Genomic DNA, 16,517 nt, shown 5'->3' on the forward strand with positions numbered 1-16,517 from the left:
GATAGATCCTTCTCCTCATTTGAGTTTGGTTACTCTTCTTTTGAGATCATATTGATGTATCCGTGTCATCAAAGTATGTTGTGGCAATATTATCTCAAACAGCCTTAGCCATTAGAAATCTGATAAAGTTACTAACTTTGAATCCATATAATTAATTAGCCATCCCTTCACCACTGTGTTTTTAGTTCTCCATTTTCTGAATGCAGGATCTGTTTGTGGAGACTCTGGAAGTTCTCCATTTATGTATTCCAACTTGTCTCTGTCTAAGATATACATCTCGACAATTTGGGGCCATAGTGCATGATTGGTGCCATCTAGCTTGATTCCAATCTATGTTGCGGATTCATAACTTGAGACCTAGTTCTGTGTTTGATTGAGATTTAGTACTTATGTTATTCTTGTTGTAAGTTCTACATGAATTGAATTCTCCCTTTCGTGTTTCTGCATCTTAGTGGTAGGTGTTTCTATTTTCCCTTTCTTCTTTTTTCCTTAGGAATTCTATGGTCAGAATCTCTGCTCTGATACCATATTGATGAGAGAAGAAAATTAGACAAAAAATGGTTTTCTTTTCTTATTTTTTTCCTTATATCAAAGATATAACAGAGAAAGGTTACATATAATCTACACATGAACCTAATGTGGAAGAAACTACACACTAATTTAGGCAAAATACTATGATCATTTACAACAAATAAGACTAACTTGGTAATTAGAATATTTTGTAATTTCTATAATTGTTCTGTCAATAATTATTTTGTGATTTTTATAATTTCTCAGTTAGTAATTATTTTTATGATTCTTATAATTATTCCTTTACAGCTCCCATCAATATTTTTTGAATCCAGATTGATATTCTTCAATCCTTTTTCATAATGACAAGGTATTACTTCTATAAATTGTGATAAATTTTTCTTCTCTTGTCTATACATTTATTGGACATGATGTGGCTGCTACTTCTTTCTTTTCATTGCAAAACCTAAGAGACATCTGACTTTGATTGAAATAGAACATAAAATTGATACAGTTATTTATGTTGGCCAAATCTTTTTAATACTCTGTTAGCTATATATGATAAATAACCATATAAATGGTGACCCTCTCGAAAACAATAAGAAAAATAAAACATATGTATGGTGATTGCTACCTTGTACAACTCTTACGAAATAGTTGACACTAATCTAGACAACAAATTTTGTGTTGTCAACACAATGTTAGATTATCTTTGACTGCAAGACAGGAAATGGTTACTCCATGTAAGTCTCAGAAAATTTTTATAAGTGGCAACTTCTCCAAATTATGTATAATCAGACATTTATATGTATTTATGTATAAGGTTCTAATGACAATATTATATACATAGGTAATGCAGAAAATTATCGATTCTTAAAAATGAGATTGGCTTACGGATTGAGGAATTACTAGCACTTCAGATATCAAAACTTGGACAAATTCGTAGTATATGTTTATATTATATGTATATATACCTATATAACATGGATGACGAGCATTATGCACATGACCTCATATGAATGGTACATAAAAGTCTGTTAGTTGCATATACTGAATGGTGATATCAAAAAAGAAAAAATGAAGAGGACCCACTTGCTACATTGATGATTCTTGTTGTAGTCTCAGAGATTTCAGGTTAAATCCCGCACGTATGGGTTGAAATATGTAGTTATAGATTCAAATCTACAAAACATGATTGCACATGTATTGCATGTGAATTAACCGCTTAGTGCTCTTTTTATTCTGGAAAAGAAGATGTATATACACATATAGATCTGGCATTCAGGTCTCACTGGAGAAGGGCGTGTAATTAATGAGTTGATTCACGAAGTGTACGAGCAATACATGTGCCAGAGCTTCATCTTTGGATTTTTGGAGGGTGAAAAGAGGTTGGTCTCGGCGTGGAAGTTTCTTGTTGTATAATTTTGGCGAGTCTCATCAGCAGAGACTTTGTGTTATTAATTTAGTTTTGTAGTGCACTTGTTCAGGTGAAAAGGGTTTATAAACGGAAGAGAATACAGACAACTTGATGTACATATAGATCAACATGCATGTACTGTATAGATGTCTCTATTCATCCATTGCTTCCAATACTTTATACTTATATTACTGCTGAGCAAGTTTACTGTTGGAGAAAAAATAGTTAGAATACACCTATTTTGATATGGGTTTGGTATGTATAAAGTTGGTATGCCCTATAACTATCATATATAGTTGGATAACATCAAAAAAATTACTAAAATGTATAATAAAACTGTGAATGTTTACCAAGTATTAGCAACAAAGAGATGCTTTCCAAAACTGACAGAATCTCCTTGCACTTACAGTTGAATTTAATGGTGTAAGTTAAAGATTGATTTATCCGAAAATAAAAATAAAAGAAACACTGAAAAGGAAAACAAAAGTTGTTTGCCCTCTTGACAAATGACAAATCTATGACTAAGGGGAGATTTAAACAACTGAGTTGTATGCATTTCTTTTGTCAGCTTCTTAAGGAGATAATTATAGGTTACAAATAAATACAGACACATGTTTGTATCGTGCCTCAGTCATTAAGCTTATATATAAAATGACTATAGTAGAATTTAAATAATCAACTGTCTCGTTTTATATCAACTTAATCTTTTAATTTATTGTTTGAGATCTTATTATAATTGGAGATAGTAAATTCCAACTTGGGAAACCTATTCAAACGTGAAAAAGTTTCTTAACATATAAATGATAAATTGTGTATAATTTTTTTTTTATCAATTTAAGCCTATAAAATAACCGGTCAAATTAAATAATATCTATTGTCATTTATTTAATATTATTTTGTTTTTAAACAACTATTCGTATATTTATATACAAACGTTATAAATTTTTTTTAAAAAAAAAAAACAGTTTCCATAACAAAATAATCGTAATACGTGTTTTTGTTTTATTATGAAAGATAATGTGTGTGTGTATATATATACACAGACATGTAGGTTTCCAGTACCTAGCAGGCCAGCTTAGTTTTTGTCTGACATCCATATTAATGATGTCTCATTAAAATACAAAAAGCTTTACACTTTGAATGGTCCAATTTGTTTGTGTAGGAAATAAACTCGTTGCAAATTGTCTTCCACTCCAAGTAAATGTCATGTAAAAAGCTTTACATTTCAATTGTACTAATTCTTTGATAGACTTGTGAGTAAATAACATCCATCCAAAATAGTTTTCAGAAATCATACCAATTGTACTAATTCTTTGATAGACTTGTGAGTAAATAACATCCATCCAATTTCTTTGTCCCCTTTTTGCAATAAGATCTCTATAATGAATCTATAGATCCAGCAAATAACCGAGAAATTTATGAATTCTTTGCATTTGCATCATGACTAGACTGAAAATTCATATATACATTGCCTACTAATTGATAGTCGGCTCTGGATAATGTTCACGCTCTCGAATCTCCAATAGCTCATGTGTTCAAGTTTCGAACATTTGTTATACTTCGTACAAGTTCAGTTACAACATCCGGGTGGTCTAGCTAAAAAGCTAACAATGATCCACTCTGTGAGGGTCGATATCTAACCTTATCTTGTAGACCCTTCAAATAAGCACCAACAAATAGGAAGTCTTGTTAAAATTTACTAACCTGTATTGGTAGCCACTTCTTGCTCTTGTTCAATTGCCAAACCAAAAAATTGTTGATTCTCGGTATGATGTTCATCATGAAGAACTGTCTACATGGTTTGATTAGAGTTTGCTAACACTCTAGTTCTTAGTGATTGACCATCTTCACCTGTAAAAATATATAAAATTGATTACATAAATATTTTTGAGTTTATTTATTATGTCTAAAGATCACAGGCTATATCCCTGTATAAGTTCACTAATCCTACTAATTTAATGCGACCATGAATCACAAGCTTGATGTAAGCTCATTTATTATATCCCCGTATGCTACTCCGCTTACCGCTTTCTTTTCAATTATCTAAAGATGGTGAATAAGTAAAGAAAGAGGAGCTCATAACGGCTCATCCTAAGCCTCCAACATTCACTAATCAAGATCATGCCTAATATGCAGCATACATACTGCTATGCAATGCCTACTTCAGTACTACAAGACCCTTTCCGACACAAGTGAAAGAAAAATAATCTAGGACAAATTTTTAGCATTATTCAACATATAAGAGGTCTCAATTATCTTTCATACATGAACAAAGACATGGATAACAAACAGAATGCTCCAGAAATTTATTAGGACTGCATATTTTAACTCAATACAGAAGACCTAGTATCCAAAAGTACAAGCCTCAAATTATAATGTATTTAATTCATCCGTCGAACGGAGTTCATAATGAAAATATGTGTGAGTGATATTAGCATTGAGAAAAGATAAAGGTGGAAAATCCAAGAATCAGAAACCGCACCAAGCTCAATTTTCAAAAAATAGACAAACAACACATTAGTGCAATATATGAGTTGATAAATGCATATATTTACGTATCCAAACTTCATTGAAACATGCACTTGGAGATATATCTTCCATAATTTTGAGGAAAATGCTAGCACCAAATCTATACTTTTTCGTACCAATGGGTTAAAAGGAGATCAAAGGTAAACTAGTAATTGATTTAATGTCCTCTCACGATATATGCGCATATATATAGAGGTTTAAGAAAAATTAAATACTCCTATGTAAGTTGTTAATTCAAAAATGAGCAACAAAACAATGCAAGTTATTCAGAAGAGAACGAAGATCAACAACAAGAAATAATGTTTTCCTGCATGAAAGCACGACAGGAAGACAATGACATCTGGTAATTGGACAGTGGATGCAGCAATCATATGACAGAGAGCAAGGAGGTGTTCATATAGCTGGATGAATCATTCAAATCTAAAGTCAAGCTTGGTGATGGGGAAAAGCACAAGATAGCTGGGAAAGGCATCATCAGAATCAACAGAAAGAGAGGTAACTCTACACTGATTCTTGACATTTATCTTGTTCCTGATCTAGCATAGAATTTATTAAGCATTGGACAAACAATGGTAACTACAAAATCATAGATAAGAATACAAGCATGATAATGGCAAAAGTGGCAATGAATTGTAATAAGACATTCCTTTTCTACTTGCCATTAAATGAAAAATGTGCATTCCAAAGTCATGTACATGATGAATCATATTTATGGCATTTATGCTGTAGGCACATGAATTACAAAGGCCTGAAACTGTTGAAGGATAAAAATAAGGTTATTAGGTTGCCTAAGATCAAAGAAAAAAAGAAATTTGTGAAGGATGCATTTATTACCTATTTCCAAAAACATCCTGGAGGGCTAAAATTCAACTACAGCTAGTGCATCCAGAAACTTGTGGTCCTATAGCAACACCATCACTAAACGACAATAATCATTGGTGATTGTACCAAGATGATATGGATTTATCCGTTGAAGCAAATATCAGAAGCATTTTCTAAATTTCTTCAGTTTAAACCAAAGAGGAAAGGAAAGAGGTACCATTTGAAAATTTGGAGGACTCATTGGCGTAGCAAGTTAAATTCTATGAAGTTCTAGAACTATCATTCTAAAGAAGGGATGAAAAGGGAACTTCACACGCATACAGTCCATAATAAAATAGAGTTGCAAAAAGGAAACCGTCCGATTGTCGAACTGGCTTGAAACATCCTCGAAAGAGCAAAGGACTGCAAAGCAATTTCTGAAGTGAAGCGTTGATACTGTTGCCTATGTTCTCAATCGGCCACCGAAAAAAAGCAGTTCAAAGCAAGACTCTTAAAACATATGGTATGGATGAAAACTCCGGGTAAATTTTCTAAAAGTCTTTGGATGATTGCCTATTCTCAAATTCCTTCACAACATAGAGAAAATTCAGAAGATAGTCTCTAGTAAATCCAAAGACGAAAGAATTCATAATCTCTTGAGAGGTTATCTTCGATGAGTTCATATGTTGAAACTAGAAAAAGAGTTCTCTACAACAACGACCTATTATAAATTTCCTAGCAACAGCTTCAATCAATCCAGGTTTGAGCCCTACACCATCAGAAGAAATCTATTCAGACTTTGAAATGCCACCTAGAAGGGTACGTTTCTTGAGAGAAATTTATGAAATTTTTTTTTTTTTTTGAAATAAAAAGTGTGAGTAGTATATTAACAATGTATCAAAAGGGGATACCACCTATATATAAAAGATTTACAAGTGTGTTAAAATGTTAATAAAAAACCCAAAATCCACATCTCTAATAATGTTATGAACTAACAAAATAAAATCAAAATAGTAGAGCCATTTGTCCCTTAACCTATACAGGTCAATTTCTTTACCCTCAAACGCTCTACAGTTTTTTTCCTTCCAAAGAATCTAAAATACAGTCAATGGAATCATCTTTACAGTATTTCTTTTCCTATCAAGTCCTTCATAAGCCCACACCTCAACAATAACAGATCCCGCAATAACCCAGTTAACCCCCATCAAACCATATATCATGATCCATAGCTCGCAGGCCACAGGGCACCACAGCAGCAAATATTTACAAGTTTCCTCAGCGTTCATGCGTAAACAACATCTGTTGACCAACATCTGTCCTCTAGATTTCAGCTTATCAATAGTTAGTATACATTCTCTGCAAGCTTCCCATCCAAAGAAGACGATTCTTGGGGGTACCCAGGTTTTCCAAATCTAAAGGACAGGGAAGCTATGCCTTCTGCTAAACTCTTCCCTCATAATGTGTTTATAATAGGATCTGACCGAAAAAAACACCATCCTTTTCCAATTTCCATTTCATCTGATCCTTAACAGAGGTAATCTGTTGAGCAGCCAAATCTGAAGAAGATCTAAATACTCGCTGACTCCCAATCATTTAAGTTTTTTGTGACATTGATCATCCACTCAAAATTGCCATTAATTTCTCTATAGGCCTCTTCAATAACCATATTTCTAGATTGTGCTATTGCAAAAAGTTTTGGGAATCTGTTGTTGAGACTTTCTCCTTCAATCAACTCATCATACCAAAATTTAATCCTGTCACCTCTGCCTAGATCCAAGCGAATACAGTCCCTGAATCGGGGCCACTGGAACAGAATGTTCTTCCAAAGTCCCAGACCGTGAGGCTTTCTATCCTTCTCCCATCATTACAAACCTCAATGTTACCCCACCGCATCTGAACAAACCTCCTCCAGAGACAGCTCTCCTCTTTGAGAAATTTCCATGGCCATTTTGGTTGGAGAGCCTTGTTCATTTCCACCAGGGACCTGATGCCTAATCCTCCCTATTTAAATGGCTTTTTGACATCATCCCACTTGACTAAATAGTATTTTCTATTTCCAACTTCGTCACCCCAAAGAAACCGGCACTGGATGGCTTCCAACCTCCTAGCAATACTTACAGGGATCATTAAGGTGGAAAGGGAATAAATGAAGAGGTTGGCAAAAGTCCTCTTAATTAAAGTTAGTCTCCCGCCTTTAGATAGAAAATTTCTCCTTCACCCCGCCAGTTTTCTTACAAACAAGTTAACCACCGGTTCCTAAGATTATCCATCCTTGAATCTAGCACCCAAGGGGACCCCAAGGAATTTATGAAACTTCTGATGTTGCTTTCTTCACATGAAAACCTCATAATCATGAAGAGGAAGCGAAAGAAAAAATTTGGTCGAACACAATAGATGAGAGATCGCAAGAATTGAGAAGAATGATACTTTAAAGCTGATAGATCTACCAAAAAATAAAGAAGTCATCGACTTAAAGTGGATCACAAGACAAAACATAAAGAAGAGGGCATAATTCAGAAACACAAGGCTGATTAATTACAAATGGCTATTCCAAAGAGCCTGAAGTTAATCCCAATGAAACATTTGCACCCAGTCGCATGCACGGAGACAATCAAAACAGTTCTCGCCTTAATGGCCCAGCTCAAGCTACATGTCTGTCAATTCGATGTCAAATTAGCATTTCTTAATGTATGTGAAACAAACCAGAAGGTATATGGTAAAAGGCCAAGAGCAAAAGGTTTACTAGCTCAAGAAAGTATTATATGGTTTAAAACAAGCACCATGGTCTGAAATAGTAAAATAGATTGTTATTTCTTGCATAAAGGCTTTAAGAGAAGTCAAGGTGAGCCATTCTTTGAGTAAATAAAGAAGGCATGCACGCTTTTCTAATTGTCTGCTTAGACGTTGAAGATTTAACCTACACAAGAACAAATCTTAAGATGGTAAAAGAATTTAAGAAGGCCATAATGCATGAGTACGAGAAGACAGACTTGGGAATGATGAAGTATTTTCTTGGGATCCAAGTACAATAAGCCAAAGGAAAAATATGGATTTTCCAAGAAAAGTATCTCGGAGATTTGTTGCAGAAACTACACATTGGTAATTGCAACCCGATATCAACTCCTCTAGAGACAAATACATAGCTGCAACCAATGACGGTGCACCAAGTGCAGATGCAAAATTATATTGTAGCCTAAGTGGTTCATTAACAAACACTAGACAAGATCTAGTCTATGCCGTCAATTTAACTTCAAGATTCATGTAAGAGCCGAGTAAGATCCGCAATGGCAAAAAAAAAGAAAAAAAAAAAAAACAATCTAGTTAGCTACACTGATAGTGATCAGGCAGGATCCATTGATGGTTGAAAAAGTATGTCTGGATATTTATTTTGTATGGACTCCAAAATAATTTTGTGGTCATCGAAGAAACCGAAGACAATAGCCCTTTCATCAGCAGAAGTGGTATGCATCATAGCAACTGATGCAGAATATGAAGCAGTATGACTTAGAAGAATTTTGTCCAACTTGCAATAGAAAGAAGGCTATCCAATAATTATTTCCTGCAACAACACGTGTACCATTGCTATGACCAAGAATCTAGTCCTTCACAGCAGAATGAAGTCCATTGACCTATGACATCAATTCATCAGAAATCTTGTACAACAAGGTGAAATTCAGCTGGAGTTCATGAGCAGTAAGTGGCAATTAGCAGATATTTTCACCAAAACAATTTCGACAGAGATATGTAAAGAATTTAGAAAACATGTTTAAATTACAAGTTAAGAGGCGTTGTTAAAACTAATTACAACTTAAGAGACTAAAAGATGAAGGATCGAGAATGACGGTGGAGAACGAAGAACTTGAAAGAACTTAGATTGTCTTCATGACAGAGAAAGAGAGGTGGTGGAGAAATAGAGAGATTGAGAAAAATCTGCAACCATTTTAGTCGGTCATCCAGGCTCTATATATTTGTAGGTGTATGCATATGTGTATCAATCAAGAAAGAAAAATAACCCAAACAAGCTGCATATAGAAAATTATAAAGCAAAAAATAAAAGCACCTCTTCACTATTCATAGCCCCTTCTACATTCACTATTGTTTCAATTTCCTCAACTCCTTCTTAAACCTCTAATTTCTTTATTTCTCCTTTAGGGTCCAAATTAATTTTTCTTACCCAAAAATTAATTCCATTATATAATTTAATCCTCAAAATTCTAATAAACATGAACATTCAAAAAACAATCTTTTGATCATAAATGCCTTACCTGCAGTTAGATTCTTGTATTCCCTAAATGTTCTGGCTACGGTGGCAGGAGGGTTTGAAGAAGGAGCAGCACCCTTTAATCCAAATGGCAAGGAACCGCCTGATGAGACCATAATGCCGTCTAAACCACCCTGCACGTTGTCTACAGCCACAACGCCGTCTACGTCTTCGTCGTCGACGACTGTTTCCCTATTGCCGCCTCTGGTGTCAACCTCGATCAAGACTCGATTAATACTTCCATGATTCACAACATGAAAAACAAAAACAAAAAACAAAATAAAGCACAAAACTTCAAAAGAAAGAGGAGCAGGTGAATACTCAGAGAGTGAAGAAACGTGAAATTTTAAAAAAATTTCTTTGTAGTTTGATTATTTTACATGTACAATTTTTATATAACATAAATAAATACGTGCATAAACACATTCAACACAAGAATTAATTAAAATTATTTTCATGTATATAGCAAATAGAACCTGAAATTTCCAAATAAACTCTACAGTAACAGTACCATATTTCATTTTGTTCCAAGTAAACATATGAATTAATTAGAAAATTAATATTGGTCGATCTTAATTCTGAGTTTCACTAGAGAAAGAAAAGTTTGGAGGATGGAGAATTAAGTTTCATTTGAACTACGTGGCGTCATCCGATCAACCCATCTTCAACTTCGATGTTGTTACTTGGCATTTAATTCTGAGTGTAAATTAAGAGGAGCCAAATGAATAAATCTGGGGTGGGTTAGGGGACTTGTCGAGCCGCGGTCCATGGCGTGGGTGCGAGTGGGACACCATCGTTATGATTGGGACTAACTAAGGGTGTGACTCATCTCATCTCTGTATATGGATTATGTTGAGATTAATACAACTCCTACCAGATTATTTGTACCAAATCAATTGCCCAACAAAATTTTGTATAGATCTTCTGACTGATAATTACTTTCACATTTTCAATCTATCTAAATCAATTTAATGTAGGGTTATATTAAGTTGGGAGATGAAGAGTCGTGTATATTATATATAAATTGACCTAATTTTCTAATTGAAGAGCACATGTTGAGTTCAAGCATTTGTGAACTCTGATATGATATTCGTAATGAAGTAGTTTAATTTTTTTTAGAGTTAGAGAATTTTTTAGATTATTTTTATTCATAATTCTAGTACATATTTATGAAGTTTAGTGGCAGAGTTGGTAAACATGATCAAAATATAAAATAGAACAATGTTACCACGAACTTTTTTTCTGAATGGTTTCTACTTGGGTGTTTATTACCATTGAATGCTCTAACAAGCTTATGGATGGTGCTTGTCATAGTTGAATTTTGTCTTGGAGATTAAGCAATTGATCAACGAAACGTATAACGACCCGGAACTTAAAATGAGGTAAATTATAAATTGAATGTGGAAGCGAAATAATTAAGTTAAGGTTCACGTTCCTCACAAAACGATTTAAAATACATACTTACCGTAGCGAGATTTCTAATCTCATGTTCAAGTAAGTAAGAATAACAATTTTTTCCTTTTATCTGCTTACTAGTATCCATAAGGATGTCATACTATGCGTGAACCATTATTTAATATTTTTAACTAACCGGCCGTCCTCATACCTCGTCCGGTATGAGCGCCAAAAATATCATCCCTCAATACTCCATCTGGTATGAGGGTGAAACGGACCGTCTCCATACTCCATCCGGTATGAGGCAACGTTCATGATGGGGTTCCCTATATACCCAGTCTGTCAATCATCTCTTAAAATATCCAGTAATGCTACCATTTATTCATTCACTTAACTAAGCGATTCTCGTTTACATTTAATCTTCAGTTTCATTGTTTAACTGTAAATCACGCAAAACAAGCAATACATGCATTAAGGAAACACAACCAAATCATCTTACTAATTCTAGTATATTATCATGCTTTTAAAATTGTAAAATCAACCAATCAGCTAAAACATGACAAACAATAATAAATAACCAGTTCTGCCTCTATTAGTAACCTGTAATTAATTATCGAGATTTTCTAAATTATGTAAAATATTGTATTATTTATATTTAAACTTTAATTCCATAACAGAGAATAAATTGAGGGATTCTTATCCGAATCGGTGTCCAAAATGCTAAACTTTCAGTTACCCCTATTGGTGGTCCTCGAATTTTCTAATTTTTTTTTGGAGATTAAAACACACTTTAAATACTTAGAAATATCCAAAAAAATTCAAAATCGGTGTTAAAAATCTTTTCCGACCAATTTTAGAATTCCGGCGATGGCACCGCTGTCCCGGTGGAAATTTGCCTCGGACTGGCCTTTTTGGCTAATTTTATACTCATTACTGTAATTAAACACGTTAAGAAGACTCGGTTGGTTGAAAAAAATCGAAAAACAAAAAATTACCGGCATTGGGATTTTCTAATGCGGCAGTTTTGCCGGCTCACCTTCGCAGTTAAACATTTTTCTTCAGTCAACTATAGAAAATAGAATGGTGATTACGATGGTAAAAAAATCGCACGAAATAGAAATTGGGAAGGGGTTCATCGGAGGCGGTTTTTAGTTTTTTCTGCGGCGGCACCACCGGGCTTTATCTGTGGTTTCCAACTCATCCGCTGGTCCTTTCGCTCCGATTTGGTTATGGGGGTGTTCAAAACCAAATTTCGAACGAATGAAGTTTTTTTTTACCTTTTTTGGCGGCCCGTAGGTGGTTCCGGCGCGGCGGCCGGCGGTGGTCGGCTCTCTTCTCCGGCGATTGATTCTTCATCTCCAGTGGGGGGGACTGGTGGCTAGTGTTAGAGTTCGGTATGAAGTGAGGTATATATATCCGGTTTTTTTTTAATCTGGACCGTTCGTCACGTTTGATCTTGACCGTCCGATCGCGTTTAAAGAAAAAATGAATCTGGACCGTCCATTGCAATTTGATCTAAATCATACAATCGAGTTTAAAGAGAAAACGAATTTGAACTGTTCATCGCGTTTAATCGCGACAGTTCGATCGTGTCTGAGGAGGGAACGGATATGGACCGTCCATGTGCGCAGGAACAAATTCGCACGGTCCGATAGCAGGCATGCGAATTTCCAGCGTGGTCTCTCGCATGGTACCGAGTTAACGTGTCTTGCCACGCGACGTGCTCTTATTTGTCAAGATTGTTGACTGGACGGTCCTACATGACATATTTTTTTTAAATTACGTTTTGACTCTCAATTTTTGATTTTTTTTTTTTCAAAAATAACATCTGAACCTAAATTTTCACCACTTTCTCCTAAAATTATTTTTAATTTCATTCTCCACCGATTTTTTTTCTAATTTTATGTTAAATAAAAATTTATAAATTAAAAATTTATACTTTTATACATTAATTTTAATTTTTAAAATTAATTTCGGATATTACAAAACTAGCTTAATATATATGTCTCTAATTTGATAACCACTAGAAAAAAAATGAATGAAAAGTTTATTATAGCAATTCATTCATAAATAAAATGGTAGTTGAGCTTAATATACTTTATATGAGTGTCAAGAATCGAATTAAAATTGAGATAGATGACACCAATAATACCACACATAATATAAGAGGCCGAAAGAAGGAAAAACCAATTACAGAAAGAATAAATTTAATCTACAACAACTTTAACTATTATTTTGGCAATAGCTTTGCATTTACCTTAAATAAAACTTCAAGTCATAATATATATATATATATATATATATTTTGTTATTTAAGACTTACCAAGAAAGTAGCATATTTCATAGCACTGTAATGATACTCTCGATTCCCATCCTAAATCAGTTTTAAAGAAACATTGAAGATATGGTGGGAAAATTAGTAACAGAAGAATAAACCTTGGCTTAAAATACCCTTAAGACAATTATGAACTTACTTTAAAGCCTTACGAATGTCATGAGTGGGCGAACATGTGAACTAAAAAGGCTTATTAAGTGTAAAAGAAATACTTAAGGCGAGTAATAGGATAATATTATACAGACACTTACGAGTTGTCTATACAACTTATGATAAAAAATAATAATAATCAACACTAAATTAGACTATATGAACAGAAGCGTAAGAGTGTTCACGTGCAATAAAAAGTCAATGAACGATAGATAAAACTTTTAAAACAGAGAGTAACAGTGAGTTAAATTTGAATTTAAATAAGAAAATAGCTCATATAAATTTAACATAGGTGACGATATAAAAACAACTTGTTTATAATATAAAAGTTTATAGTCATTATGATGGGAAAGAGATTGGTCAAACACAATATTAAGACTAAAAAGACATTTGTCTTATTGTTGTATGTAGGCAAAAAGAAAAAATTTCACACCCGAATGTTTTTAAGGTGGTTGAGTATAAAATTGAAACTAATTCAAGAGTTAAAAAAAAAAAAAAAAAAAGAAGATGTTTATGAAAAGCTTAGAACATCAAAGGCACAAAGGCTAGCATGTAAGAGAAACAAAAGAATGAGCTAAAAGGTTGAGAGTGTGTTAATAATATGCTCAATTTTTCTTGTAGCAACACATTTCATTCAAGCATCTAAGGACATGCTAAGAAATACACAGCTTTTTATTTTATTTTATTTTTTTTATAGAAAATATCAAATAACTTTTTATTAAAAAGTGCTTTTTTACTAAATAATTATTTTAATAATATTTTTAAAACTTACAACATAACATAAGATATAATCATCTCATTACCCACAAAGTGTTTTTGCTATCATTCTCTTTGTTGTTAATTACTTTACATAGTTTTAAGCATAATATATATAAATTTAGAAAATAAAATTATCTAACGTACCAAAGAAAACTCGACTCTAAATTTTGCATATAAAGTTTAAATATCACTCGCACGTACAAATCAAATAAAAATTAGACATAATTGATAGATAAGCTAGTTTTCACCGGGTACAAACATGATTGATGACCGGAGACATAAAATTTCAATCATATGACTTTTTTTTAAAACTCATCAATTTAATTTTATTTAATTAGTACTATGTTATTATTTTCTTGATTCGTATGAATTTAATTAAAAAGGGTCGAATAATTAAACAAGGAAACTTATTTTATTTTTGTAAAATTATCAAATAATTTTCTATGTATTTATATTTGAAATATATTAACCTGGAATTAAGGTGCAGCTTTCATTTAAATTTATAAAAAAATAAAATTTACACAAAAACTAAGTTAGTATATATTGTGAAAGAAGTAGAGAGAAGCAGCTGCACATTGGTGAATATTGACTAGAAGGGTTATGATATTTGATGGTTCCAAGTCCGGGACCAGAGGAAGAAGGGCCTCAAGTTTGCAAAACAGGTTAGATATTGGAAAATTTGTAACTTTTATAATGACCTCAAAAATAATTCGACAGATCTCAATCTCTCTACTCTACTCTACTCTACAAAAATAATATATACATATGCCTATATATATATATATAAATATATATATATGGGTCATGTAAGTACCAAACGGGAAATTAATTAAATGCCATGTGAGTGACATAAAAAAATAAAAAAATAAATAAATAAATATTGTACAAATGGGATAAAATTAATGATTTTAATTGGACGTATGTGTGGAGCAAGAAGAAGAAGAAGAAGAAGAAGAAGGTGAGGGATAAATTAACAGTGTTTTGATGGGTGAAAATGGTAAATAATTAATGTTTGAATAAAAATAAAAAATTATAATTTTATAGTGGGTCCCACTACCGTTTTTATCTTCTTAGGGCTTTATAAGTGCCTTTCGAGTCATTTGGAAATTATTGTGACAAAAATCATCATAGAATTTTCACTCTCACTCTCTCATTCTCACTCCAATTCATCTGTACAAGACTCCTCTGTGAATATATGCGTGCGTGTGTATATATATATATGTCATGTTCATTGAATTAACATAAGTCATACACTTAAACTATGTCTTTCCCTCATCACAATCTTCCTTCAGAGACTGATACGGCCACCTCCAATTCATCTTCTCCACAACCCAAGAAGACAAAGCGGATGAGAGACTCGAGCAAGCACCCGGTGTATCGAGGGGTGCGGATGAGGAACTGGGGAAAGTGGGTGTCTGAAATCCGCGAGCCCCGCAAGAAATCCCGCATTTGGCTCGGTACTTTCTCCACGCCGGAGATGGCAGCGCGGGCTCACGATGTTGCGGCTCTGAGCATCAAAGGCAACTCCGCTATTCTCAACTTCCCTGACCTGGCCAGTTCGCTGCCCAGGCCCGTCTCCCTCGCCCCTCGTGACGTTCAGGCAGCTGCTGCCAAGGCGGCGCAGATGGACAACTTCCATTCCCCTACTCCCACCACACTCTCATCCTCAACTTCTCTCTCGTCCCTCGTCTCTGCCATGGACATCACGGAACCCGATGAGCTGAGCGAGATCGTGGAGTTGCCGAGTTTGGGGGCGAATTACGAGGAGTTCGTGTTGTTTGAGTCGCCGTGGTTGGAGGATTGTGGGTATATAGGCAGTGATTATCAAGGTTTGTTATGGGACTACTAGTGCTATTTTTGTCTTGTGGGTTTTTGTTCTTTTGAAGAGTGTAAGCTTTTTGGTCTTTCGGGGTGTTTTAATTAAGCAAATGCCCTTTTTTAGTTTTAAATTAAAGGGGCTGCTAATTAAAACTGTTTGTTAATCTGGATTTTGGTGGTGTGTGTTTGTGTGAATATGGTTTAATTTGTGACCCTCAAAGTTCAATCAATCTGTTAATTGTACAGTCTTATTTGAGTTTGTTGGCAAACCCATTAATTATTCTCTCTCTCTCTCTTTTACACTCCTTCTTTTGTCCCTTCCTCATGGAAACCAAACTAAAATTTAATTCTCTGCTTTTTTGAAATACATTATTATTAAAACTAAAAACAAAGATGACGATTTTATATCGAACTCGACGGGAACCTAAAATATAATTCTTGTTGGGAATGAAGTGGATCACCGGTTTCACTCCGAATTAAACGAGAATGAGAAAGATTTTTTTTTTTTTTTTTTTTTTGCTTGCTGATTAAAAATTGAAGAG

General features: G+C 33.9%; 1 protein-coding gene and 2 long non-coding RNA genes across 6 annotated transcripts in view; 2 read left to right on the forward strand and 1 right to left on the reverse strand.

Moving 5' to 3' along the window:
- The window catches only part of LOC110822009 (uncharacterized), a 35,282-nt gene extending 33,192 nt beyond the window's left edge, over positions 1-2,090 (forward strand). The window contains exons 7-8 of the long non-coding RNA XR_015813708.1: positions 820-880; positions 1,796-2,090. This is a non-coding gene — a long non-coding RNA (uncharacterized LOC110822009). The remainder of the gene's footprint in view (positions 1-819; positions 881-1,795) is intronic.
- Positions 2,091-3,331: 1,241 nt separating this feature from the next.
- LOC110822001 (uncharacterized) lies at positions 3,332-10,283 on the reverse strand. 4 transcript variants are annotated; one of them, XR_015813492.1, is made up of 3 exons: positions 10,158-10,283; positions 9,523-9,755; positions 3,332-3,778 (listed from the first exon to the last, which is right to left on the reverse strand). It is a non-coding gene; the product is annotated as an uncharacterized LOC110822001 (long non-coding RNA). The 4 variants fall into 4 exon arrangements; XR_002541186.2 differs by having other exon boundaries at positions 9,995-10,249; XR_002541185.2 differs by having other exon boundaries at positions 10,030-10,248.
- A 4,972-nt stretch (positions 10,284-15,255) lies between these two features.
- On the forward strand, positions 15,256-16,226 carry TINY2 (Integrase-type DNA-binding superfamily protein). Its single transcript, XM_022051988.2, has one exon. It carries the CDS (start codon positions 15,419-15,421, stop codon positions 16,004-16,006), a length of 588 nt encoding a protein of 195 aa, XP_021907680.1. The 5' UTR covers positions 15,256-15,418; the 3' UTR covers positions 16,007-16,226.
- The last annotated feature ends 291 nt before the right edge of the window (positions 16,227-16,517 follow it).

Source organism: Carica papaya, chromosome 7, assembly GCF_054855325.1.
Source record: "Carica papaya isolate Zhongbai chromosome 7, ASM5485532v1, whole genome shotgun sequence".
Classification (NCBI taxonomy): Eukaryota; Viridiplantae; Streptophyta; class Magnoliopsida; order Brassicales; family Caricaceae; genus Carica; species Carica papaya.